This window comes from Cydia splendana, chromosome 1 (genome assembly GCF_910591565.1).
Source record: "Cydia splendana chromosome 1, ilCydSple1.2, whole genome shotgun sequence".
Lineage (NCBI taxonomy): Eukaryota > Metazoa > Arthropoda > Insecta > Lepidoptera > Tortricidae > Cydia > Cydia splendana.
The window spans coordinates 5,515,843-5,543,072 of record NC_085960.1 but is presented as its reverse complement, the minus strand read 5'-3'; the positions used below and the strand labels follow the sequence as shown (position 1 = coordinate 5,543,072).

The 27,230-nt window shown below is 36.9% G+C and overlaps 1 protein-coding gene across 9 annotated transcripts in view; it reads right to left on the bottom strand.

The window, feature by feature from the left end:
• LOC134789893 (tight junction protein ZO-3-like) overlaps window positions 1-27,230 on the bottom strand; it is a 145,581-nt gene that overhangs the window by 105,353 nt on the left and 12,998 nt on the right. For all 9 annotated transcript variants that reach the window (XR_010144132.1, XM_063760573.1, XM_063760581.1 and 6 more), the window contains exon 2: window positions 23,926-23,983. Coding sequence is in view for 8 of the 9 variants with exons in the window: in XM_063760573.1 (XP_063616643.1) it covers window positions 23,926-23,983 (58 nt within the window). In the remaining variant the exon portion in view is untranslated. The remainder of the gene's footprint in view (window positions 1-23,925; window positions 23,984-27,230) is intronic.

Sequence of the window (27,230 nt, the reverse complement as noted above, 5' to 3'; positions counted from 1 at the left end):
CCGTGCAGCACACACAACAACAACACACATAAGTATCAAGTACATACAAAACCTGACTAGGCGTCTCTATATCTCTGGCTCATATCCTAACTTACTCAATCTTACCTTAAATATACTTAATACATGGGTATTACAATTATTAATCATGCCACAACGCATAAACGTTTATCCTTTTGCTGCAAGATTAATACTGAATATAAAATTATGTCAACACAAATTTTAATTTTGCACTAACTTGCAGTTCGTATGTGTATTAACGTGTACATATATATGTACGTACACTTTTTGCATTTAGGTAGGTACTGTTTTAAGTTCACTGAACTCAAACAGCATTACACTGAAAGGGTGTTTCTCCCCGATTGATCTGGATAAACATTATTCTGTCTGTTTTAACACTTTGCTTTATTGTTATGTTCACACGCTTTTAAGGAGATTTGCTTATTCGCAGATGTTCTTTGCTATATGTTTACACGAAACAATATGTTGGTGTACTTACTATATATACTTAGGTACCTAAAACATGTGTCAAATTCTCATGTAATTTTAAAAAACGAAATTACTGAATGATTTTCTTGATGCATCAATTAAGTACCCAATTAAAAAGTTATTTAGGTAGCGATATTGCTATATGGCTACCGTACAGTACCGTACCAAAATCATGGAAACACGTGGTCCTCAAGTCAAGCGATGTATGTACCGTGCGAAAGCTCACGAGCACGTTTTTTTTTTGTTTTTTTTTATGAAGTTTTTTTAATGACACATCCAAGGACAACTGTGATTAACTTGGGCTGCGTGTTGTGGTCGTTGCCAATTTGTGTTACGATATTATTATATTCTAATATGTATTTCTAATTGAGTAGGCGATGACCGGGAAATACTAAGAAGAGGTTATCTTGACATTTCGGTCCATGAATAATGATTCACACTAGACAACTTTGTTGATGCCTTAACTATTATCGTATCGTGACCATTAATTACAACACCTAATCATAGGACTGTTTATAGGGTTACATGATTATGGGCCATTGTGGACCCTTCTGGTGTTTGCAGGCGAAGTGACCTCGGTGTGACGAGTATTTGTTACATGTAGGATTCAATTTTATTTTACAGGATGTATCACGCTTTATAACTGGCAAAAGAGCTCTTTTATCGTTATCCTTTTTACTCGATACACCTACTTGTTTCTTCGTACGCTACTTATTTATACCAATTCCAACGTGATATTATGCTATGTTATGCTGTATCATACCATACGGAATCTGTTCAGAACGGCGGGTTATTTTATTAGTTACACCATGATTACCGGGTTAGTCACAGTGTATCGATGACTACGTAGGTATGACGAGTGACCGATTTTACAAGATCACGTACTATTACAGTCGTGACACTATCGGTGTATGATAAAAAATCATTTAACTTGTAAGTACCTATTACATATTAACATGCCACTTTAGGGTAGGTATGATTCGCTATGGTAGGTATTTAAGTTTCATGTAAGTTGAAAATGTACAGGCGAGGAAACACTAGGTATTCAAACGACTTAAAAACATGAAGGTATCTATTATACGCTGACTTAAAGCGTCCGTAAATCCTACGATGCCTAAAAAATAGAAAATTAAAATCTGTTTACATCCAACATTATCGTGTAACGAAATATAGGTAAGTATTTTATCTCTCGGACTTTTCTATTATGAGATCTCTAAAGCCAAGCGACCCGTATGGGCCGTGTGTGACTACGGTTCATTACACGTTTTTTGCTGGTCCTCTGATTCAGCTAAAAACCAAACAAACATGACCTTCTCTGTCCATTTTAATACAAACAATAAGTAAAGGTATACTAATCGCAAAGCTAATTGACGACTGATGTCAAGTCAGACTACCTCTTTCACACGTGTTAAATTAAAACCCAGCAAATTGAAAAGACATGACATGATAACTACAGTTGTGAGTTGGTTCCGCGACTACTTTACTAGAGGTTCTTCTTCACTGGTTCGCGTAGGCGTAGGCGTACTTGTTGTAGTTGTATAGATCTTCATTTTGACGGCAGGCAATAAATCACATTTTATTTTGTCATTAGGAAGGTGTCGAGCGTGGGATTTAATTGTCATGTTGTATGAATTGTACCGATTTGTTCTTGTTTAACACCTTAACATATTGGGCCTCTACATCCAAAAGCTATGCCTAGTGAATCATTGTAACATATGAAAAAAAGTCCGATAAGTAAAACAACTCCTGCACAGACTTGGCAAAAGACTGTGTTGAAGTAGAGTTTGATGAAATATAAAGTGAGCCTATCTGGTTCAAACTGGTTCGAGAGATCGGCTCTCTTTCTGCCCGATTCGAACTTTAAGATACGCCAATAGATCTAGAAACGATATTATATGATAAACGATATATGATAAAAGTGACGTTTTTGTTTGAAGAAACGTCACATTTGACACTGACATATAATCTATATCGTTTCTAGATCTATTAATTGACGTATCTTAAAGTTCGAATCGGGCCGTTTATATTTCGTCAACCTTACCACTGGGAACGTCAAATTTCTGTAAAAATATGACTTTTAACGTTTAATAGTGGCGCTCGCGCTATCATGCTTTGTTGATGTCAGTCAGTGCAGAATTAGCTTAGACGGACTCTACCAACAAGTAATACATTTAACGCATTTTCTACAACTCTACAATTATAAAAGTTGCAAAGCAAACGCAGTAAATATTAAATTACATTAATGCTTATTACTGCTCCTTTTTACGAGTAAAAACAAGGATTAATTCTGACTTCCATTTCTTGCGACAATGACAGCTTCTGAGATAGGTACTTACAAATTAAACAGTACAACATCACGGCTTATTTGAGTGACAGCTCAATCTCCTGTTCATTTAAATTAGGTATCCAAAACTATTCTTGTACGAAAATTAACAGCATCCATAAATTTCGTAGTTTGTTCCGTTCATCTCAGTCACCAAAAATGTTCTTTTTAAATGACATCAACATCGTCATTTCGGTATTTTTAGTACATTCCGTTAGCTCTTTCCCCGAGCTGTCCCGTTTTATAATTAAGTGTAACGTGTAGGTATCTCGGCAAGTTTCCGGATCTCTTAAAATAATTTCGTGTACCTAATGGCAGTAATAGCAATTGGGATCAGTGCTATATCTTATGGTTTATATAGGTAGCTTTAAAAGATCGACCGAAAAACCGTTTATTATTACAAGGCAGTGCGATATTGTAGAATGTAAATGCACTTAGTAGGTGCAGTCACCTAAATATGCGCGGAAAAATATATTAACGCGCTTATAAGGCTCTATTTAATAAGTTATAGTGTCAGATAATTTATCACTGTACTAAATTTAGTTGCAGCTGACGGTACTCGTAAACTTCTGTGCAGAGTCAACATTTTCTTGAATCAAGTAGGCCTTAAAAACGAAAAAGTTATAATGTAGGTATAAGTGGTATAACTAGCATGAACACGCGATATTAATCCGTTTAAATAGTTTTATTTTATTCCCTACAGTTTACCCTCACCTTAACCATTATTGGAACATCCATCGTACGTCGTTACTATCCTGCCAAACAAATAACAATGACAATTATATTCTGTGCCATTTATTTCCATTGACAGGTTACCCGCATACCCAATCCCTACAATTGATTCCCTGATTCGGTATCCCATGGTTGTTCGAGTCTATTCATTGAAATCTCGATTGAGATAACTGTTATTGTTACAACTTGGTCAAACAATCTGTGTAATGCTTGTTTTGATACCATCAGGAGTTGGCCATTTATTATGAAGTTTGCTATCAGGAATTGGCCATTATCTGAAGGGGTATTGTCACATACATTAGCTTCAATATTGGCGGTTCGAAGTACTATCTTGATACTTAATTATGCCTTTTGTGTAGATAAGAGAATGGGACTATTATGTGAACCGATAAGTATGTAATTGGAATCTTTTGTAAAACAAACACAAAAAAACTTTTATCTGGCATGGTATTCCACCTATCCAATTTCTTTGTCCAATATGTATTGCGTCTCACATTTTGCTTAGTGAGAGAGTGAGACGCAATGACATTGGATCAAGAAATTGGACAGGAGGAATACCACCTTTCCAATTCCAATTCCAATATTAGTCTCTTATTCAAATTGAATGTTGTGTAGAACTAATTTACCTAGTTGTTCAATAAACTGAAAGCGGTGTAGGTAAGTAGTTTTGGAACCTTTTTGGAACACACTTTATTTCTTGATTGTCACTCTAATCTTTCCTTCCAGTCTCCATTTTGCAAAATTATAAACTCATTCAATGTTTACCATATAATGAGAAAAACGAAATATTATGAAATCTATCGGCCGATCTATTTTGAAATTTACAGGAAATGGGCTTCAAAATCGACAAGCAAAAACATCGTGAGAAAATCTAACACTACAGTATCATTTAGATAACAAACAGTAATCTTTCTAATGACTCAGAAGTACTCAGAACACTTCCGAAGATCCTACTGCCAACTCCTACAGCTATCCCTGTCCTTTACTAACGGTACTAACCAGAGGAGGACGAGAGATCTTGTGTAAGTAATACGTATGTTGACTTTGTGAGTTGAGTCAATAATGTTGTTAAACTAATATGCAACGGCTGGGCTGGTTAGAGTCTTGATCTTTGTAGGAAGAGGCGTGTAACGTAACGAAAGTGGAGGTGAAACATTCTTGTTAACAGGGTACTATGTAAATATAAGTAATTTAGTTAAAAGGCCTAACGTTTTCACTGTAGATTCAGAAGTTAATTTTGAATTTCCATATTTATCCTGTATTTGTTAACTCGGCTCATAGTTACCTACTTAGGGGCTGTCCATAAATTACGTCATCGATTTTTGACAATTTGTGACCCCCCCCCCCCCCTATAATCATCCAAAAATCATGCTTCAAATGACCCCATTTCCTCCTACTTCATGCTACCGTCATCCGATGTCCAGACCCCCCCCCCCCTAATTTGAAATGACGTAATTTATGAATAGCCCCTTATACAAGTGATGATTATTCTCATTATTGTCATACACATATGATAATGATAAAAGTTCATTACAAAAATTGTGTTGACTAGCCCATACAACCATTTCCAGTCGCCGTTACGACGCGGTGTTGACACATCTTGTGTCGACACCGTCTGTTTCGGTCACAATTCCAGTCGCAGAGTCGTCGCCGTGTCGACACAGTTACCAGAAATGGGGAAGGGTCGACACATGACACAAAGTGACATAAAGTGTGGTCGCCGTGTGCACACATTGTTTCGGGTTTGCGACTACTTTATGCCAAAATCATTCGTTCATTCGTTCATTTTGTTCCTGTCAAATGGAAACTGTCAGATGGAAAAATACTTTAATAAAACTAAGTGACATTAATACGCCATCTCTAAAACGGATTACAAGACGTAATTATAATATATTGTTTGCATTTATATTACAATATGACTTAAATTATTATGGGGAATTAAACTGCTCGAGTGATTTGATAAACTAAGTGTAATATAATCAACGCGCCACCACATTGTTTTAGTTTAGCCGGAAATGAAATTGTTTACTTCTCAGTGCCTGTGTTCATAACTATATTATTTGAAGCATTTTTAGTACTTCGATGCGTATACTATACTTAAATAACAGAAATAACGCTTTACATACTACGAAACTTGTTAATTATGATGTATAAATATGGTTTAAGGCTGAGAAATATTGCAGTCACAAAGTAGTTGCAATGTTTCGACTTTGTGTCGACTCTGTGTTGACACATGACACGCGCTGTCAAAAGTAATAACAAAGTTACTGGTATGTTACTGGATTTGCAAAATGGCTCCTTGTGTTGATTTGTTTTCAGATATTCTCAAAGTGTAAAAATGCCGTGGCCAGAGATGGGCATTAATCGATTAACTGTTTATTCGACTAATTAATGGAATAAAAAAAGTTAATTCTCAAATTTTAATCGCGATTAGTTTAGTCGACCTAACATAGATTGAAATTGAATTAATCTGAATATTAATCGAATAAATTATCGATTAAATCTCGATTGAAAGTTGACAGGGGGCCATTTTTGTACGTAAAAATAATAGAAATGTCTTGCATGCAGATGGTAGCAAAACACTTTGTCATAAAAGTCGAGATGGGTGTCGATATATATGTTTTAGGGAGTGCCGATTTCGAAAATAATGACCATTTTGGAATCCGAAATGGCGGCCATGCACTGTGTCATAAAAGTCGTCATGGATGTCGTTTTATACGTTTTAGGGGGCCCCAATTTTGAAAATGATGACCATTTTGGAATCCAAAATGGCGGCCATGCACTATGCCATAAAAGTCGTCATGGGTATCGTTTTATAGGTTTTAGGGGGCGCAGATTTCGAAAATGATAACCATTTTAGATTCCAAGATGGCGGCCATGCACTATGTCATAAAAGTCGTCATGGATGTCGTTTTATAGGTTTTAGGGGGCCCCGATTTAGAAAATGATGACCATTTTGAAATCCAAAATGGCGGCCATGCACTATGTCATAAAAGTCGTCATGGGTGTCGTTTTATAGGTTTTGGGGGGCGCAGATTTAGAAAATGATAACCATTTTGGATTCCAAAATGGCAGCCATGCATTATGTCATAAAAGTCGTCATGGGTGTCGTTTTATAGGTTTTAGGGGGCGCAGATTTCGAAAATGATGACCATTTTGAAATCCAAAATGGCGGCCATGCACTATGTCATAAAAGTCGTCATGGGTGTCGTTTTATAGGTTTTGGGGGGCGCAGATTTAGAAAATGATAACCATTTTGGATTCCAAAATGGCGGCCATGCACTATGTCATAAAAGTCGTCATGGGTGTCGTTTTATAGGTTTTAGGGGGCGCAGATTTCGAAAATGATGACCATTTTGGATTCCAAGATGGCGGCCATGCACTATGTCATAAAAGTCGTCATGTATGTCGTTTTATAGGTTTTAGGGGGCGCAGATTTCGAAAATGATAACATTTTCAATTTAAAAATGGCGGCAATGCACTATGTCATAAAAGTCGTCATGGATATCGTTTTATAGGTTTTAGGGGGCGCAGATTTCGAAAATGATGACTATTTTGGATTCCAAGATGGCGGCCATGCACTATGTCATAAAAGTCGTCATGGATGTCGTTTTATAGGTTTTAGGGGGCGCAGATTTCGAAAATGATGACTATTTTGGATTCCACTTTTATGACAAAATACGTAGCCGCCATCTTGGATTATAAAATGATCATCGTTTTCGAATTCTGCACTCCCTAAAACCTATAAATCGACATCCGTGACGACGCAAGTTATCTTTATTTTCAGATCTAACAAATTGCTACAGAATACAAAGGACAAAAAAGAAGCGAGGAGGTAATGAAACAAGCAAAAATACAGATGATTCCTCGACGCAATTGGGTGATTCTTAAATTGTGTCCAGATTTTTTTTGTCATAAAAGTTTATATTTTTCACATATTACTAAATCTATGGCAAAAGTTATAATATTGCAATGGATTCCATCGCATGTAGGTATAAGTGGCAATGAGACAGCTGATGCATTAGCAAAACAGGCATGCAGCGATGGCATTGAATTTCACTTGAAACATTATATGGGGGCAATAATGACTGTTTACATTTAGTCAAATTAAAGTGTCGCGAATTGTGGAAGGAATATTTCGACGAGAGATCTAGGGACAAAGGTATTTGGTATAAGACAATACAGCCACAACCCTTTAATTCTCCTTGGATTGATAATAGTGTGTTGTGTAGGCAGGATCTAGTTTTATTATTGAGATTGCGCTCTGGACACATTCCATTGAATAAGTTCGCCTACCTCATGCGTAAAGTGAATTCGGAATTATGCACCTTATGTAATCGCGTCGAGGATGTGTATCATATTTTAATGGAGTGTGTCCGAAATGAGCGACTTAGAAGACAGATATTTCATGACAATGACAGTTCCATTGGGTTATGTAATACCTACCTTTCGAACCCCATGTCTGAGGTTGTTGAAAAGGTACTAAATATTGTTAAGTGCGGTCTGAGGGACAGAAATGTGTGATGTAATTAAACTAGATGTAGCTATTTACTTTCTTTTAACTTTGTTAATTAAGTCTGTTTTTTATGGGGTGACATATTCGTTCAATCGAAAAAGCCCCTTAATAAAGGAAAAAAAAAAAGTTCCGTGACATTTCGACCTTGTAATTTTTTAAGTAAATGTTTTTGTTTATCTATGAGGATCTCACTAGAATAGTATAATCAAGGTATGTTTATATTTGATGAATGAAATAGTAACGCAAAAAAAAATATATTTGTGTCTTATATTCCTGCCGAAGACTTTTATTTTACCTTTTCCTTCTACACAAGTTTGGCCAAGTAATAAGAATTTAGGGCACTCAATTTTATTTTGACTTCTACAACAGTAAAGCTACGAGGCCATGTTTTGGTATCGTTTTCGTATAAATTCGCAGTACCAAATTTAGTTAAGGTATCACATTGACACCATTCCGAAGTAAAAACATATAAACTTATTAAAATACTTTCTTTTAAACTCCTCTTCACGCTTAAACTGCTGAACAGTTTTAATTTAAATTTGGTACACATATATTTTGAGTCCCGAGACAGGATATAATAAGTTATCTCAAAAATCACCCTTTAAAGGTGTGAAATGAGGTGTAGGGGGGAATTCACTATTTGACTTCTTGAAGTTAATACTGTTTAAGTTTAGGTTTGAAGTCATGTTTTTTCATCATTTTTAGGGTGCCGTACCCAAAGGGTGAAACGGGACCCTATTACTAAGACTCCGCTGTCCGTCCGTCCGTCCGTCCGTCCGTCCGTCCGTCCGTCCGTCCGTCCGTCCGTCCGTCCGTCCGTCCGTCCGTCCGTCCGTCCGTCCGTCTGTCACCAGGCTGTATCTCGCAATCTGTGATAGCTAGACAGCTGAAATTTTCACAGATGATGTATTTCTGTTGCCGCTATAACAACAAATACTAAAAACAGAATAAAATAAAGATTTAAGTGGAGCACCCATACAACAAACGTAATTTTTGACCGAAGTTAAGCAACGTCGGGCGGGGTCAGTACTTGGATGGGTGACCGTTTTTATAGATAATGGTACGGAACCCTTCGTGTGTGTGCGAGTCCGACTCGCACTTGGCCGGTTTTTTTAACTAAATCAAAGATGTAGACCATCCCAAATTTCATATAAATCGGTTCAGCGGTTATTGATTTCCCGTACAAATTTCCACGCCACTTTTCACACCTTCAAAAGACGATTTTGGTTATAAGATCTATCCGATGTCCTGTTCCGGGACGCAAACTATTTCTATACCAAATTTCAACGAAATCGGTTCAGCGGTTAAGCGTCAAGAAGAGTTTCAAAAAAACCGGCCAAGTGCGAGTCGGACTCGCGTATTAAGGGTTCCGTGCATTAAGTCCGACTCGCGCTTGACTGCACATTTCTAATAGGTTTTCCTGTCATCTATAGGTAAAGAACTATTTTGTGTATTCAGACGGACATACATACAGACGCACGAGTGATCCTATAAGGGTTCCGTTTTTTTCCTTTTGAGGTACGGAACCCTAAAAAGATTTATTTTTATTTTGTGGAATGGTGTCAATGTGATATCTTAAATGGATTCAGCACCCCAGATTTATACGAAAACGATACCAAACACGGCCTAATAGCACCTTCACTGATATAGATATATCAAGATAAAATTGAGAGCCCTAAATAAACTTTCAAGAGCGGATATCTCAAAAACTATTCAACATATCGAAAAAATTGACGGAATAAACTTGTAACAAATTAAATTAACTTTCATTTTGTATAAGTGGCCATGTCGCTGAGATGCATAGTTTCCGAGATATAATATAATGATATAATATAGATATAATGGAAAAAATGGAATGGATGGAAAATGGGACCTTCAAAGCCCCCTCTCTCCCCCCCGCTCAAGGGCTACGGCCGGGGACTTTTGATATGTTCACCTCCTAACTTGTCAAACCGAGTTACGGAGTCAAAAATTGTGTTCCGAGCATTTCCCTCTACAACTTTTGGAGCATTCGTTGCCTGACCTAAGTAGCTTATTGAATTTCTTTAAAAACTTTTCTGTAAAAGGTTGACGGGTGTTGGGTGTTTATATGGTTTCGGTCGATTATTATCATTTGCATTGCCCATGATGACTTACTAGAATTACGAGCACACGAGACACTAATAGTAGTTTGACAAACCTTGGTTTTCAAGAGGTATTTTATATTGACATTTGCTGTCACAAATTTGCTGTCAGATTTAGTCGCAAACCGCACGCAAAGTGCACACAAATGTGTCGACACCTTGTTACGGAAAAGTGTAGACACGGCGACGACACTTTGTTTCGAAACAATTCTAGACACATTGTGTGGACTCTGTTACGACACATCTGACATTTAGTTACCACTTTGTGATTCTGCGACTGGAATGGTTATATGGGAGCCTAATGCTCTAATTATTATTTTTTTCCAGGAAAACATAATCAATATTTTATCAACTACCATTTCGCACTACTCAGATCACCGACATTTTGTTTCCAAAAATAATAATCCCTCGCCTTAGATCCGGGCCAATGACATTTCCATTTCCAAAAATATCATAACGGTCGTAATTTGCACTTGAATCCGTCAATTAGGGCAGACGTCTACGCAACCGTTCTATATCCGGATGTCTCGGTGACAACTCGCGTATGGTTGGCCGAAACTAATACGTCTCTGAGAATTAGAAAAAAAAAGAAAAGGGCTGGCCGAAAACGAATCGGCCTGTCTGGTAGAATTAAAAAGAATCACGCGTCAACTAATTTTTTTGTGGTTAAATTGGTTAACGTTTGTGGCTTGCGTAACTTTTTGACATGATTTAATTTTGGTATTTCTACGCCCATGCCACTTTTTTTTCTCCAGCATATACTATAATAGTTAACATAAAAATAATGGTTTTGTAAATATAAACACTAGGCATGTCATGTCATGAAATGTGTCTCTGTCAAGAAAAACATATGACTACTTACCGACTGGCTGAATACTGGCTATTTTTAAGGAAAATGAATAGTTATAATATTTACGATGTTAACGAACTTTTTGACACGTTCTAGAACGCGTCGTGATCTGGTCAGTGTCTGGTCACAATCATGGTCTAATAAAACATGGTCTTCTATTCCCAAAGTGACACGGGCCTACGTCACAATAACATTGCTACTTTATTTCAACATAACATGTTACATGGGTACATTATACCTATGGTTAATAAGTTAAAATATTTCTTTATAATTTTATAATTTTCATTTATATGTATTTTAGCTTAAATTTTACAATAACACGTCATTTTTAATTACTCGTTAGCAATATCTTCCGATTCACGAAAGAAATTTCAGACTTTCGGGTAATTCTGTTTATACTACTGGCAACACAGGATAGCGCTGTGCACATTTGACAATTCGGATCTAGATAACTTCATGCCCTGACCGTCATCCTTGTCGAACGCGTGTTAATTGTTATTTCCTTCTCGCTCAGTGTCAGCTGTCGCAGTGTTTTCCAAACTTTTCACGTCGTAAGCTTGGTAATTAATGTGTAACTGTGAATTAGTTTTTTAAACGTTTGTCTTGTATAGATAAATAAAGTTTAATTTAATACATTAGATTTGTTTTATTTTACTATGTTTCTACATGAATAACTTAAAATTAATGCCGTTAAAATAATTTTCACCGTTGGTTAAAATTCTCCCACATTTCAAAGTTTGAGAACCTGTAAACAGCATGATGACGTAGGCGCGTGTCAGTTAGGTCATACGCGAATTTCGGAATGGAGTACCAGGCGGAGTATATTATTATACCATGGTCACAATCAAACAGCAAAACAAATGATATTCGTAAAAAAATCTACAAAAGTGTCATTTCTTTTTATTAGTTTTAGTAATGTATAATGTATATGTATGTATTGCCCGATGGAGTGTCCTTAGTTCCTTGGAGCTTGGGACGGATGTTGGTGTGGGATGCTACCTGCGTAGACACACTGGCACCGTCCCACCTCCAACGGACTACTGTAAAAGCGGGCGGAGCGGCGGAAAGCGCCGAAATTCTAAAACGTAACAAATATAAGAGCCTCGGTAGAGAGTACCATTTTGTACCATTTGGTGTTGAAACTCTAGGTCCATGGGGTCCCAGCGCGCATAAGTTGTTCGCAGAAATCGCGAAGCGTCTGGTTGACGTAACTGGTGACCGAAGAGCTGGCGGCTACCTCGCACAACGTATCAGCATTGCGATACAGCGAGGAAATGCCGCCAGCATCCTTGGTACAATGCCTCAAGGGCCTATTTTAGATTTAAGCTAGTTATTAATTTCGTTTAGTAGTACCACTGTATATATTTTGTATGTAAATAAATGTTTTTAAATGTATAACGTAGAAAATAGTCGGCCAGTTAGTTCAAGTCGTTCGTTCATTGACAGATTTATTGTTATTGGCCCGCTCTGCGCCGACAGCAACTGTTACTTTAACAAATTAATAACCATTGTCCCAACGGGTTACTCCGACTGTTGTAAGAACTTTAAAGGTTAATACAGCTACAGAATGAGATTAGGAAACTATAATTCATTGTTAGGTTCTATTCTATATTATGTACAAGACCCATATTGTTCAAATGTAGCGATATTAGCGTTAAAGAAAGTTCCGTGTTCACTGCATTTTGGCACCAATTTGGCACTACATGCGATGCGGAAGATATCGGTTATATGACAGATAATAGAAGTTGATTAAATGGCCAGTAGTTAACTAGTTAAATAGCGATAAATAGCGGTAGAGCTAGATAAAGGTACGTTAAGTAGCTAATTTACCAATTCAAACATAAAAAAAATAGTACGGGAAATTAGAATTGGTAATAAAACCTATCACATGATGGTGGATCCGTGTATGGTGGTGTGGTAGAATCATAAGAGCTCGCGATATACATATCTACTAAAGTTAAAATATCCCAAAAACCCTTTGGTGCCTATTCGGTAAAAAAACCTACTACATATTTATACGAAATTAAATTACCGCTTGAAGCTTATTTGATGGATAAAATTATAACCAATAGAGTTTTAAAAAAATCTGATAAGACTCGCGGGTCGAATTTTAACGTGACCAAAATTAGTAAAACAGTTTCAGTTGACCTGTACGGTTACCATAAGTTTGTCACTAACATAAACGCCGTCGAGAACGTAATTTACTTTCTATACATCCCGTTTGCACTAATATGCGAGTGCGAGCGAGATGTATAGAAAGTAAATTACGTTCTCGACGGCGTTTATGTCAGTGACAAACTGATGGTAACCGTACTGATGGCGGTAACCCGTGTCATTGCGAGTTTTGTCCATTCGTTGAGCCGCCCATTCATTCAATCGGCGCAAGTTGTAAACATTACGCCTTCTATTACTTCCACATGCAATACCATTGTCTTGCGGTAAGCAAAATTGGTGCAATTTCTTAATAATTTATTCGCAAATGCCTGTCATAGGTACTATCGCATCAGTTTTCTAATAAGCGTATTTACTATTTTCTATACTTTTGCCGTTTTTATAAGTTTTCGATTTTTAGACCAGATGTTGTGTATAATCATTTTCCATCGTACTTTCACCGAAACGTACGAACGTGTCTTGCTATTTCAGTCACGGCCCGATTCTAAGTTTAAGATACGTCAATTAATAGATCTAGAAACGATATGGATTAGATATGTCAGTGTCAAATGTGACGTTTCTTCAAACATATATACGTCACTTTTGACACTGACATATCTAATCCATATTGTTTCTAGATCTATTAATTGACGTATCTTAAAGTTCGAATCCGGCAGTCAGTCTCGGTACAAAAAGTACTGAGGTTGACTAAAGTAGCATGACAAATACGAACGTTTCCGAGAAACTACAATCGAAAACAATTATGCACTACATCTGTATCTGATTTAAACTTTAACGATTATTAAACATTAAATTGAACAACGGGACTTAATCGCGTATTTAAGTTTTACCTCCGACGTTTTGAGGACGGCGTTGTCCCCGTGGTCTCGGAGAAGACTGGCTCAAGTCAACACAAACTTTCACTGTTATTGCTCAAATATCACACTGACTTACTGAGTACTAAATTGTGTGTTTATTACCTGAGGTTATTCAGCCAAGAAAGTCATCCAATTCAAGACTTTTCATTTGTTTGGTGCAAAGACTGACAAAATTTTATACTTAACGATAATTCTTTCATCTCAGAAAATAAACTCTGAAATGATGCAAAACTTCGTCTTCCGCCCATCAGCGTTCCCTTATCTTATCTGTAATGTGCAAACACTGAGGAACTTATTTGTGTTCGATCATTCGCGACGCCTGTTCGGGGATTTTACTACTTGCAGACACTTTGGGGCGCTGGTAAAAGCTTAGAATATTTGTTTAGACGCGGTAAAGTTATGAGGAGGTGAGGTAAATATGTATAATTAACTACACATGATTTTTTTTTGCAAGATCCCCATCGATTCTACTTCCTGTGAGGTTCATGTTTCTAATAAACTTGCTATCTATTGTACCCCAGAAACTTATAAGTAAATAGCGAGACAGTACTGTACCTAGTTCATGATTTGTGAAGTAAATTTGCAGTCTTTGCCCGACTTGGAAATAGTAGACACACCTCGCATTTTGAGCTCTCGTTGTCGCGTTGCGGAAAATCGCCCGAACTACAATACAATACGAGTACAATGGGCTCTCGCAGTTGTCTCGGCTCAGTAGAAGCAGCAGTAGATGCAAAAATCAAAGAGAATATAATCACTACGCAAAAAATTAATCTTTCTTTTCTTTTCGTGCAGATTAGTTTGAATCTTCTTTGCTTATACTTTAATTTAGAGTTATAGGTAATGCATAGGTATACGAATTAAAATTGAGAAACAGGTGCCCTAAGTTTACTTAAGAGTGCCACTGTTCTATGCGTACCTATACTTTAATTTAATCGATGACTTATAATGCACATACGAATTAAAATTAAAATACAGGTGCCCTGATTTTACATAAAAGTTCCACTGCCACCAAAACGTAAACATACCAATCTACTTTTCGCAGGTTAGACAATTAGCGCAAACATTACCCCAGTTGTGTTATTGGCGGATCCGGCGCCGGGTCAACGTATTCCGTTTATTTATACAATGTGCTAATACTTTCGTTTTGTGTTTGAAGATTTGTTTGCGGATTGTAGAGCGCACTTGGAATGCCTAACATTTTAATCGTTCGTATCATAATTGATTGAGTTAAATAGCATAATAGCTCATTTCCCGTACGTACCAGCGGCCGTACCGCGAAAAAGAAAATCGAAGTTTCTTTATTTACCTCTCTATCACTCGAATGGGCAAGAGCGAAATTTAGATTTTCGCGGTTTTCGCGGTACGACCTCAGGTTCATAACATCGATATCAAGGTAATGATGAGCTACATACAAGCAGTGTGGCATATATCATTACAAGGTTAAGATAAGACCTTTGTTCCTTTGGCATGTTTGATTTAATTTGATGTCACAATATACTTTTGTATAACTGTTGATTTCTGTAGTTTTTGCGGTTATCTTGTAAAAGTATAGGACCTCTAGCAAAAAACGAACGATATTAAAATCTACGACTAATTCGTCAAAAAGTGTTCACGAAAATAATGATGATGTTGATACCTAGGTACACTGGAATAATGATTCTAACAGTGTCGTTTACTTTAATTAGACTCCAGAGCTTTGCGTAAGTACCTAATTCATTTGGGAAAGTAATTAGAACAAATAGCAAAAGTTTTACTGTATTCATAAAGTTCAAAAGTTTAAGTATGTAGGTAATAGGCGCAGTTGTGATAAGTTTTTGAGTCAACAATGATTTTAGGTTGATGTACCTATACGACATTACAAACTTACACTTCATACTCACTACTTTACAGGCCTCCGTAAATGTAAGTAGGTATGTTATGTATGAAAGCAATGGTCGAAAGGTGATGCAAGTATGTTGTATAACAAATTATGATTTAAGAAGAGACCGGCTACTCTAACTTTGCACCAACTTGACTAAAACAAGGTGAGACTGTGAGGGAGTGTCATTATACACGTCATATTTTCATAGAAATTTGACATTAATAATGACATTGCCACACATTGTTACTGCAAATGCCAATGCAGAGTTAGCTTAGTCCGACTCTATATTTCAAACCGCTATAGTTTAATCCTTTATCGCCATAAAACTTTTTCGCACATGTTCCAATTCTCACTTCACTGTCACACTACACTAATCGGTATTCGGTATTTCGTGTCGCATCACTACTCTACATTTGAACTTTTTCAAATTCAAATTTCGAACATTCGATTTCCGAATGCTTTACTTTTTAATTTCGTAGTCCGCCCGCGACGCGACGCGTCGGGCCGCCCTCGTCGACTGGGCGCCGCGCCGTTCGGCCGTCTGCCAGCGACGCTTGGAGAAAACATTTATTTATATAGATATGACTATTTATTTTAGCATTAGAAAGATAATTTCCAGTTTGATGTTTAGAACTGCAGTGTTTACTGTTCATAAATTGTACGGTTTATATGGCTTATTCTGGGCTAACGACTACGCGTACTCGTACAATACGAGTGCCCGAGATACAAGTCGTCTCGTACATACATACCTATTTCAAGTACAACTGTTCTAGCTAATACGATAATTGAATAATATAATTAGCTTACCTTGCTCTATTCATTCCTGAAAATCATGGAATAGATCATAATCATCATCATTTATTTGTCGCAAACCATGCATGGTATTAAAGATATTCTTAAAATTAAATGAGTCGTACAGTATGTAAGATGATTTGTCACAAGATAGTATTTTTTATTAAAATTTATAAAAATGTATGATTAATTTAATTGCACTAAGGTAAATCCTACAGTTTCGTATGTGTTTGATAAAAGTCCTATCCCTTATTCGAAACAATCGTCTGCACCTTAAAAAAAAAAGGAATACCTTCAACAAAACCCAAGTGTAAGTAATTTAGAAGATAAAGAAGTTGGAAACTCGTAGTTACCCCTAATGGCGGAGCCGAATCAAACCGTAACGACCCGATAGCTGGTTATTTATATAGAATAGCAATAAAAGTTCAGGCGCATACTGCATTTGAGCGACATGTGTATAAAATACAGTAGGCCAGCTGAATTATTTTTGACTTTTTTGACAGCATTCTTTGTGGCAGCCGTCAAGATGTCTTCACGATATTATATAGCATCTGTCACTGGTAAATAGACGGCTTATTTCATCGGGTGAATAAGTATTTTCAAGCGTGGATGACATAATGTTAACGTGCTCTAATTCATAGACACATAACTACGAACATTACCAACCTACCTCTGTATGTAAAGTCGACACGATTTGCGGAGTTTTTTTCATAATCAAGTGTTTATAGTGGGTAATTTTTTAAATGTTAACATTCTTATCAATCTTATCATCATCTCTCCATTTTTCTATTGTCGTCATCATCATCATCTTCATTTTTGCCCTTTACCATCCATTGCTGAGTACGCCCCCCGCGGCCCCGTTACCATCCTACTTCATATTTAACCAAGCGAGCGCGAAGCACGAGCAAAGCGTTTCTTTTCAGCTAGGCCAAAAATGCTTTCATATGTCCGACTGTTTCGCATTTCTCAACCGATTCTCGTGAAATTTTATGAGCAGGTTCGATAATTATGTAGGTATATGTTTTTTCACGTCGATTCAGTTTTTGAAGTTTTTTAAAATGGCAGAGCTATGCGATTTCGCGAGGTTTACAGCTGTGCCACTATGATCTCAGTAACTAGATGTAGCTTCAGATCTTTCGAATACATTTCACTAGGTAAGTTTTATTTCCATACAAAGTTCCATGAAAATAGACAAGTCTGTAGGTAAACAATAACTGAGCCTAAGGCTTCAAGAAGATTTATTCTCACGCAATTTTAATCGGATCGCCGGTCACGATCACGATTGAACTGAATAGACGCTATTTTGCTCAGTTACTCAAACACTTATTAACTTGATGGCTGCCCTAAATTCTGTAAGGAGGTACCTACTGTCAATTGGTTAAAAACAAAAGCTGATCGAAGATCGCAAAGGAAAACAGTCATCAGATTTTACCTAGATCTAAAACACATTCTGAAAAAAAAACCACAAAAAGTCATTAGCCAGATTAGAAATGGTATATATTTGGTCAGCCTTAGCAAATGCGGAAGATGCTTTTCGAGAAAATGCAATTTGAGTTATTTTTAGAAAAAAAAAACTGTAATTGCTATATGTAGTTGTAGGTAAGGTACCTACCTACAGGATATTGACGCATGCTCTCAAACATTTTGATGACTTCCGCCGATTAACATAGGGAGCTGTCAAAAATAGGTAGTCCAAACTAACAAAGGTCAAAAAAATGGGAGAGGCGATTGAGGGGAACTCAATGTTTAAAATTAACTGCGTGACCTAGTTTTCAGTCGAAAGCTGACCTATTGCACATGTGTCCACTGTACTTCAGGTACGGACTATGCACTTTAATTTTTGTTTACCAAGCAAAAACGAGCTTTAGCCCTCGGGAATAACGGCTAAATTGTTGTTAAGTCAGACATCATCGTGGGTGGGACGTAAAAGAAACAGGGGATAGTCGACCTGGGTTGGGTGCTACTCGAATTACATACAGAGAACTGGCTAACCAGTATAATATAAACGTGGACTCGGACCCCTAAATAGTATAGGTAAGGTGTATTCGGGTAATTCCGACTACTTCAAAATCACCAATAATTACATCATAATAATGTATTAGAGTCTATTTTTAGAATAACCCGACCTGTGCCCTGTTTATCGATAGCTTGTAACTTGTAATACAAGTGGAAGTCCCTTTTTAACAAAAGCTGTCAGAAAGTGACATCCGCTTGTATGTATATATACAAGTTACAAGCATTTTAGAAACGGGCCCCTGATGTTTTCGGAATTACCCGAATACACCAAACATGATGTTTCGTCCAAATGGGGAAATTGATTTTCTAAAAATATTATTTTTTATGCTTCTAATTTTTTTCTTCTGCCGTTCAGAGCCGCCATTTCGATTAATATAACGACATAATTTGTCAATTTACATTGAGAACCATAGTGCCTTTTTCAATTTAATTACCTTATTAAATCGGGATCAGACATATATTCTAGTTCGTGAGGCGAGTGCTCGGTAAGTAATGTGCTATTATAAGTACTGCTCTAGGCTTAATCTAGGTTTGGCTGGAAACTTAAATTGGGAGCAGTCAGGCATTGATCCATGCATCGAGTTTGGTAAGTGCACATTTAGGTTACTATTCTAACCTTTTTAATATTGTTGTTATTCCAGTGACCTATTTGGGAGGCTGATTTTACCCCTAATAAAGATGAGAATGGGCAGTAATCCTAATAAATGAAACTGAATGTTACCTTCGATAAATCAATAATACCTATAATGTAAATTTCAAGATTTATATTTATTTATAGTAAGTATACAAATAAGAGAGAGAAGAGGCCGCGCTGGACCGCGAAGAATGGAAATCCCTTCTGAGAGCCCTATGTCCCTGATGAGGGATAACAGGATATCATCATCATCATCATCAAGTATACAAATAAATTGCAGTTAGACTATATCGATGCAACCAATATTATGAATGTATTTTTTTTATCGTGCCACAATTTATAGAAACGCAAATTTTGTATTTTAACACATGACTAGCTTGATGCTGCTCCAAAGTTCCAAACCAACGAGTCTGCAACACCGCCCTAATAAAAAACCCTGCGTGTGTAAATGGCCAGTATTTTTCCATCAAAGCCTTTAGAAAAGTATAGACAAAATCTCCAGCTCCATCTAGGCATGCACAGTATTTTTGGCGAGTGCACCGCAGCGCTCGACATCTAGGTCAACCCAGTTAGTGCTGAAAGCCGATATCAATCTCAATGGCTCTTTGGAGTATGAGTTATAAGTTTTATCCGTTTATGAAAAGTAAAAAAAAAATATAACTTTTGTTTACGTGTTTTGTTAGACACATAATGCAAATAGGCGGTAGGTACTTCGATGCTTACAACACTTTGTTACTGTAAAGTCTGTGCAGAATTGGCTTGGCTCGACTCTAGAAATATTTAGACATTTATATTGCACATCTTGCTCTTTCTACTGTCAATTATTATATCTGTGGTAGCACAACACAGCGCCATGGTTTTACAATTCAATTGTTCGTTGCGCTACGGGCATGACTGTATTTTGGTCTAGAAGCGAACCCCGCGGGAAATGTGCTCGAATTGGAATAATTTGATGGGTTGCGACCGGAACTAAAGTGCATTATGACCGTATCTATTTAAATAGAATAGAGCCTCCATGGGATTGCGTGTAAAATAGAGTGAAGGATTTTAATTAAATGCTTGTTGACGTAGTGTAAACAAAAAACGACGGCAACGTACGGCGTGAGAAAAATGAGAAATTCGTGGGCCTATTTTCTCACAATACCTAGGGGCCCACAGATTAACAGTTCGCCGGACGATATCAGCCTGTCAAAAAATGCAAAAGGTGACAGTTCCGAACAAATGACAGGGTGATATCGTCCGGCGAACTGGTAATCTGTGGGCCCCTTAAGATATGACAGGTGTCAATGGACAGACAATGAATGTGTCCTTCTTCTGACCCAGAGGAATAAAATAATTAGCGAATATTTCGCTCCCAAATATTTATATGGATCAGGTTTTTGTTTTTCCGACTGTAATTCAAACTATTTCCAAATAGCCCCATGCAGTGTGTTATCGCCCTTACTTTTTATCTGAATCAAATCATTTATAAAATGTATATTAAGTAAGTCCATCCGTTAGCGCAGGAACCGGATTAATTGCTAAACGAAAAACTATAACAACAGAAGGAAAACTAAATTAGCCTGCCAACGAATATATGAGCCCTCACTAATAAATATGTACTTACTAACCCCCTTATTCATAAAACTTTACGGACCTGATTTAAGTAGTTAAATTATGTTTTATCCCTTTCTTTCCAATACATAAGTCAAAATGACAGTTAAGACAAACGTTTATTAGCTAATTGAGGTCTGTAGCGCGTTTATGAATAAGGGGGATATTCCCATACCATATATGTAGTCCGTAGTCCCATTCGGTAAAGTGAGTCACTTTTACACTTTTTCTCCTAAATCAAAACGTTTATAAAATATACATTAAGCGTCTAAATTGAACACTCTGAGCAGACTGAAGTCCTGTCAATAAGCCCATCCGTTATTGCAGGAAGTTTACGTCGCGGGTGCATTACGTTTGATTCGGAGTTAAGCCACTTCAAAGGGCATTTTCCGTCAGTGTTGTGGGCGGGTCTACTCCGATCGGCTTGCAGTGTGCACTAAGTGCACTTTATTTATGACCTTCTTAGGAGAATAGGTATTTTTACTGCTCTTACGTATATGTAAGGTATACGAGTATCTGCCTACATTTTATACAGCTTAGCAACTTATTTGAAGAACTTACACTTCTTAGAAAAAAGTAGTTGCTCTCATACCGTATCACACAGCATGAACCTCGATTATCCGAACTAATTGGGACCGAGACTAATATGGATAATCAAAGGTTCGGATAATCGAATTGTGTTTTATTTGAACGATATCAAAAAAAAACAACACCTTTTTACCTTAAATCAGTACACAATGTACACATATAGTATAATTATTAAAATTTTACGTACATATTAACGTTATAAATATAAAATAAGTAGGTAACTACCTACTTACTTAAAAATGGTCGAATAGTTGAGGGTTATAATTAAGGTCCCACTTTATAAGTGAGCAGCAATAGCAGTGTGCATGCAGTGTGTGTGTGTGTACCGGGACACCGGGAGTAGTTTTATAAGTCCAATATCTTTGGTTTGTTGGACACAACAAAGAATATTTGTACCTACTCAATGCGTATTGCGTATACATATGTGCTCACAATGAAAGTTTATCAAATAAACTTAAACAGCTGGTTTCATAAGATCGCTGCACAATCTCCAACGTCCTCAGTTCTGCAACAGCCTAGCATCTATAAAGTTCCTGTGGCACATACGCCCTTCTTCGTAAGTCGGATATTATACTCAGCTCAGTTCCAAAACAACCTAGCATCCATAGAGTTCTTATTAGACATACGTCCTTCTTCGTAGAACGGATCTTGCACTCTGAGAGCGCACGTGCGCGTAAGCAGCTGAGCTAAGGGGTTCTTTCGATAGGGCCTCTCATTTCTGATGCAGTTAGGAAGTGCTACTAAGGAAGAAAGTGAAGAAATGATAACATTAGAATTCTTATCATTCGTTTTTGACAAAAAAGTAGGTTACTCAGGGTCCGATGAGCTCTGCTGTGGTAATAAGCCGGGACTTCGCTAGGAAGATGATTATGACCTTTACTTTTTTACACGAGTGTTTGATTCCATTAATTTATAATAGTTCATACTGTAAGCCTTTGTCAATATTTCGAGACCTATTATAAGTTATATCCACTTATCTACTTACCTTAAACCTTAAATGAATTCATAGCTGACTAAGAGATAGTCGAACCAAGCTAACTCTGCATTGTGGCAATGTCATCATTAATTACTATGAAAATATGTATGTCGTTTATAATGATACTTCCTCAGTTTGTTCTGTTCAAGCTATTTGCAAAAAATGTTGAAGAACCCCACCGGAACATCCCATGCTGCAGACGCGGTGCAGTGCGCACGAGCATGAATACTTTTATTTTGATTACGATTACATTTAAATATAAATATGTACATGGAATCAGATGGCTAATTGAAATATGTTGGGATGTCAAGATTCATTAACACTCATATAGAGTCTTCGGAAAGAGAAGAGTCGTGGAATGCGTTGGGCCCCATACATTCCACGAATCTGCTCTTTCTGTACAAACTCTATTTATCGTACACAATAATAAACATACATTTATAATATATGTAGATATTGATCGTTTTACCTATTCCACTTCTTCGCGTGTTCTTTTAAAATATTTCGATTTCGTTATAGGTAAGTACCTACATTTATATAAATTCATTTACTGATTCAGTGAAAAACAAGCAAAAACGGAAACTTCTTGAAGAAACTACTTAAGTACAAGTTTTTAAGCAGCATTGTTGTCAAATAAATGTTTTTTTTTAAATGAATTCCTGATTGTACCTTACTAACCTATTAAAACATATATTTTATTAGGTACAACTTACTCAACTTAGTTACTGTATGTTAAGTATAAATAATTAAAATAACAAGCCTTAAGCTACCGTTTTATTAACAGAGATAACCATTAAGTATAAACGATACCGCTACTGTTTTACCACTTAACTATTAACTCAAATAACAAACAATAAGCCACAGTTGCATTGCAAACAGGAATTACAGATCAGATCGGCAACGCCTACAACCAGCCACAAAGCGGGCTATTCGCTATCGACCTGACAATCGTGTCGACAATGCCTATTCGCTACACGGTTATTGTTTAATTATGTTGGTTATTTGTTTGCAACTTTGCAGTTGCTTTTTGTCCTTGGCCTTAAATCACATTTAATAATAATAATAATAAAGCCTTTTTTTATTTCCCAAATACATAATTTACATCGATATTAGTTTATTTTATTACGTTTCTTAATTTATAGGGACCCCTCTTGTAGGGTATAGGCCTCCTCCAGATTCTTCCACCTCGTTCTGTCCTGGGCTGCTGTTAGCCAGCTTTTGCCGATTACTTTAACAAGATCATCCGCCCATCTTTGTCGTGGATGTCCGACTTTCCTTTTTCCAACCAAATCACATTTATTTACACTCAAAAGTAATGAAAACGGACCATCTTGTTTGGCAATTATCAAACATAATGCAAAATTATCGATTAGTAGGTACATTTAGTAGGTACTTTGAAAACTAACCTGTTTAAATTATGGCTCATAACCATGTTTTCTTTGGCACTGTCAGCTGCACTGTATCCTGCAACAAAACAAATTCTTTAAAAAATCTTACACTATTTGGTTAGAAAGTAATTAAAAATGAGGGTCCCAAGAATTGTGGAAAAAAATAAGAGTCTTGTAAATTGTATCAACAAGTAAAAATCGTAAAATCTAATCACATCACCCGGCAGTTTTCAAATACTTTTCTAAAGGGGGCCCACAGATTAGGTACCAGTTCGCCGGACCATAATGAGCCTGTTCGGAACTGTCACTTTTTGCGATTAACTGATAGGCTGATATCGTCCGGCGAACTGGTAATCTGTGGGCCCCTTTAATTAAATGCCTAGGAGGGTAAAAATTGTGCATTTTTTTATTTTAACAATTTTTACGCCAACAAAGTCGCGGAGGCTAGGTAGTTAATTCATAAAATCAGGGGTGCGTGTGCGCCGAGTTTGTCTATCCATTTAGTTTGATTACACAATATCGGATTACCCGGGTTCACGGATAGATTGGATAGTGATCAAATAAGAACGATTGCCACCCAACGAGTTGTACATGAATTCAAGTTGCGGAAGAAAATGTAAACTCCCAAACACCAAATGATAATTTTCAAGGTCCCAATCCCAATGTTAGACGTAGGTAATCTCAATAGATGAAACCTTTCTTAAAAAGAAAACTATTGGGTCACTTGTATTATAAAGAAGGCTCTTTGCCAAACGACACAATTTTCTGTTGTATGCATAGATTGCATAGTACCTATTGTCATTGGATTAACTATGTCCATATTTATTTTTATATCCGTTGGAAACACAACAACTCTCATCCGTTATTGTGATTTGTGTCCATTAAAACCAAAGATAATACTCGTTCAGCAAAAACGATATTAGCTTCGCTCTAAAACTGCCACTCATGTTCTTTAATCTGATACAGATTGACTTCCATCAGCCATGGTATCGGCTTGACACGATACTTATATGTCGACAAAAAATGTAATGTAGATGTTGGATCAACGCACCATGACTCATTTGCCATGCTACCATTGTACTTAAGACAAAAATAAAACCATGCTGACTTCAATCGTATCCGAAAACAATTGAGGTTTAAAATGGAAGGATATTTTGGTTTGATTGCGGTGACTGTAGACTTTTTTTTGGTGTTTGTTTGAAGTTGCGCACGTGTCTTGATCTTGAAGTGGCTTTCTGTGATTTAGTTATATTGTTCTATATTTATCATCCTGTTCGTACGATGTAAGTTGTCTGACAATTGAATTTCGAGGGCGCAATTTACATAAAATATTTCCTCCATACGAGTCAGTTCGAACATATTAGTCAATATTCAGTAGACACGGCTTAGAAAGTAGGTATACGGGCTGAATCAAATACTCTAATATGGTGTACCTATGCAGTCTTTTTAATGATAAAGGAGGCAAACGAGCAAATTAATCACCTGATGGTAAGTGATTACCGTCGCCCATGGCCGCACGCAACACCAGAGGGGTTGTAAGTGCGTTGCCGGCCTTCTTAAGTTATTTAAGGCCGAAACATCAAAAATCTTGATGTGTATGTACATAATTATGTGTGTTTTCTAACTCTTCTATTTTAAATTTTAGTTCATAAGTGTTAGATATCTAGTTTCAACACATTCATCAATCAGTCAGCACTATACATAGTGTCAGACAGGTCTGTCCGTCACTCCATACACGGTCGGAGACAGGTTCGGTTAAACAATGCAACTGGACTGCGCTGTGTCACTCATTAGCATAGTTCTCACGTCATCGGGTCACTGGTGCTTATGAGGGTTTAGTTGGTACACTCAGCTAAGTTACTAAATGGGCGTTTTCACTTAGCTGTGTACCATTAATGGCCGGCTAGCAACCGTTACTGAACTGACGGTCAATGCCGTTGTCGAACACCCACAGAGTTTTCTGTGCGAACACCATACATTTTATCCAAAGTAACAGTCGCCGTGACTTAAACAAAGTTGCGTTTTAAAGTACAAGTTAAATAAAAATGCCTAGTAGTACAAAAAACGCTGCAAATTGTGTTAAAAGCATGAAAATTGGTACGATTGATCTTTAGGACATTTGTATCAATTTGACCCGTAGTTTCATACCTTTAACACCATTTGCTGAATTTCGGGGTGTACCGCTAACACTATAAATACGCTTCCTTTCTCATGTTAGTATGCACAGTGTCAGATGTTCTCTCTGTATATACAGTGAAAAAGATAGGTCAAAAACGGCTTCTACATCTTGAGAATACGTACGACTACGTATTAATTTCGTTTGCATGAAAGACCAAAAGGAAGTGACCGACGTATTGCCCATAATTGTTTCCACAATTACCACAATCATTAAACAGATCGTCTGCTCTGCTTGTACCTACTTACACTCGATTAAATCGATAATCTATAAAAATATTAAGAATCTAAACGACGCATGCTCCAATCACAAATGGACGTGAAAAGTGTTTTGTCTTCGCAAACCCTCGTACCTACTCCAATAAACAAAGACAAATATAGTCGGGTAGTGTAGTTGTCTACCCTAAGTCGACGTTAATGGCAGCGGATGTCATCAAGTCGTGGACATTTTTTCCACAAATGAGGGACAGGACACGCATTCTGTACTATTTATAGCTTTTTATGTGGTTTTTGAAGGGTATTGCGCTAGGTGCGGCTGGGTTGGGCCTAGACTAGACAGTTTTATGGATTTAATGATGTTTAGTTATTGATTATTACAGGTATTTAGGTACTATAAATGTTTGTCTTACAGCAGCTTAGGCTGGCGTGTAAATAAATTAAATTTAGAACTCGCGCGGTCTTTGTCAAACTTAGAAATATCCGAATGGAGGCGTTAGGAAAATAAGTATAGCAGCGATCAAGTTCAGATAATGTACTCATTTGTATTAGTTTTTCTTTGGTGAAGGAAACAAAAATATAGATCGTCAAAATAGGTATTAAATTTAGTAAAAGGCCCTCATGGTGGAGGTGCGGGGATGCGCTATTTGAAATGATTTTAATCATGAAATAAGTTCTAATTTGTTTCTTATCAGATATCACTGTTCTGTTCACATGTTTTATTAAGAATTGCCTACTACAAAAAGTTGTCTCAAATATTAATAATATTAATATCCTTCGATTGTTGAGAATGAAAGTTCCAAGTAATTTCTACTGCAGAAATCATTTATATGACCATAATTTACGTCGCTTGGGGGTTTGCGTGATGAGCCGCCACTGTTATACTCGGCAAATAACCAACAGGCCTAAGGCATTCTTTAAATATACTCTAT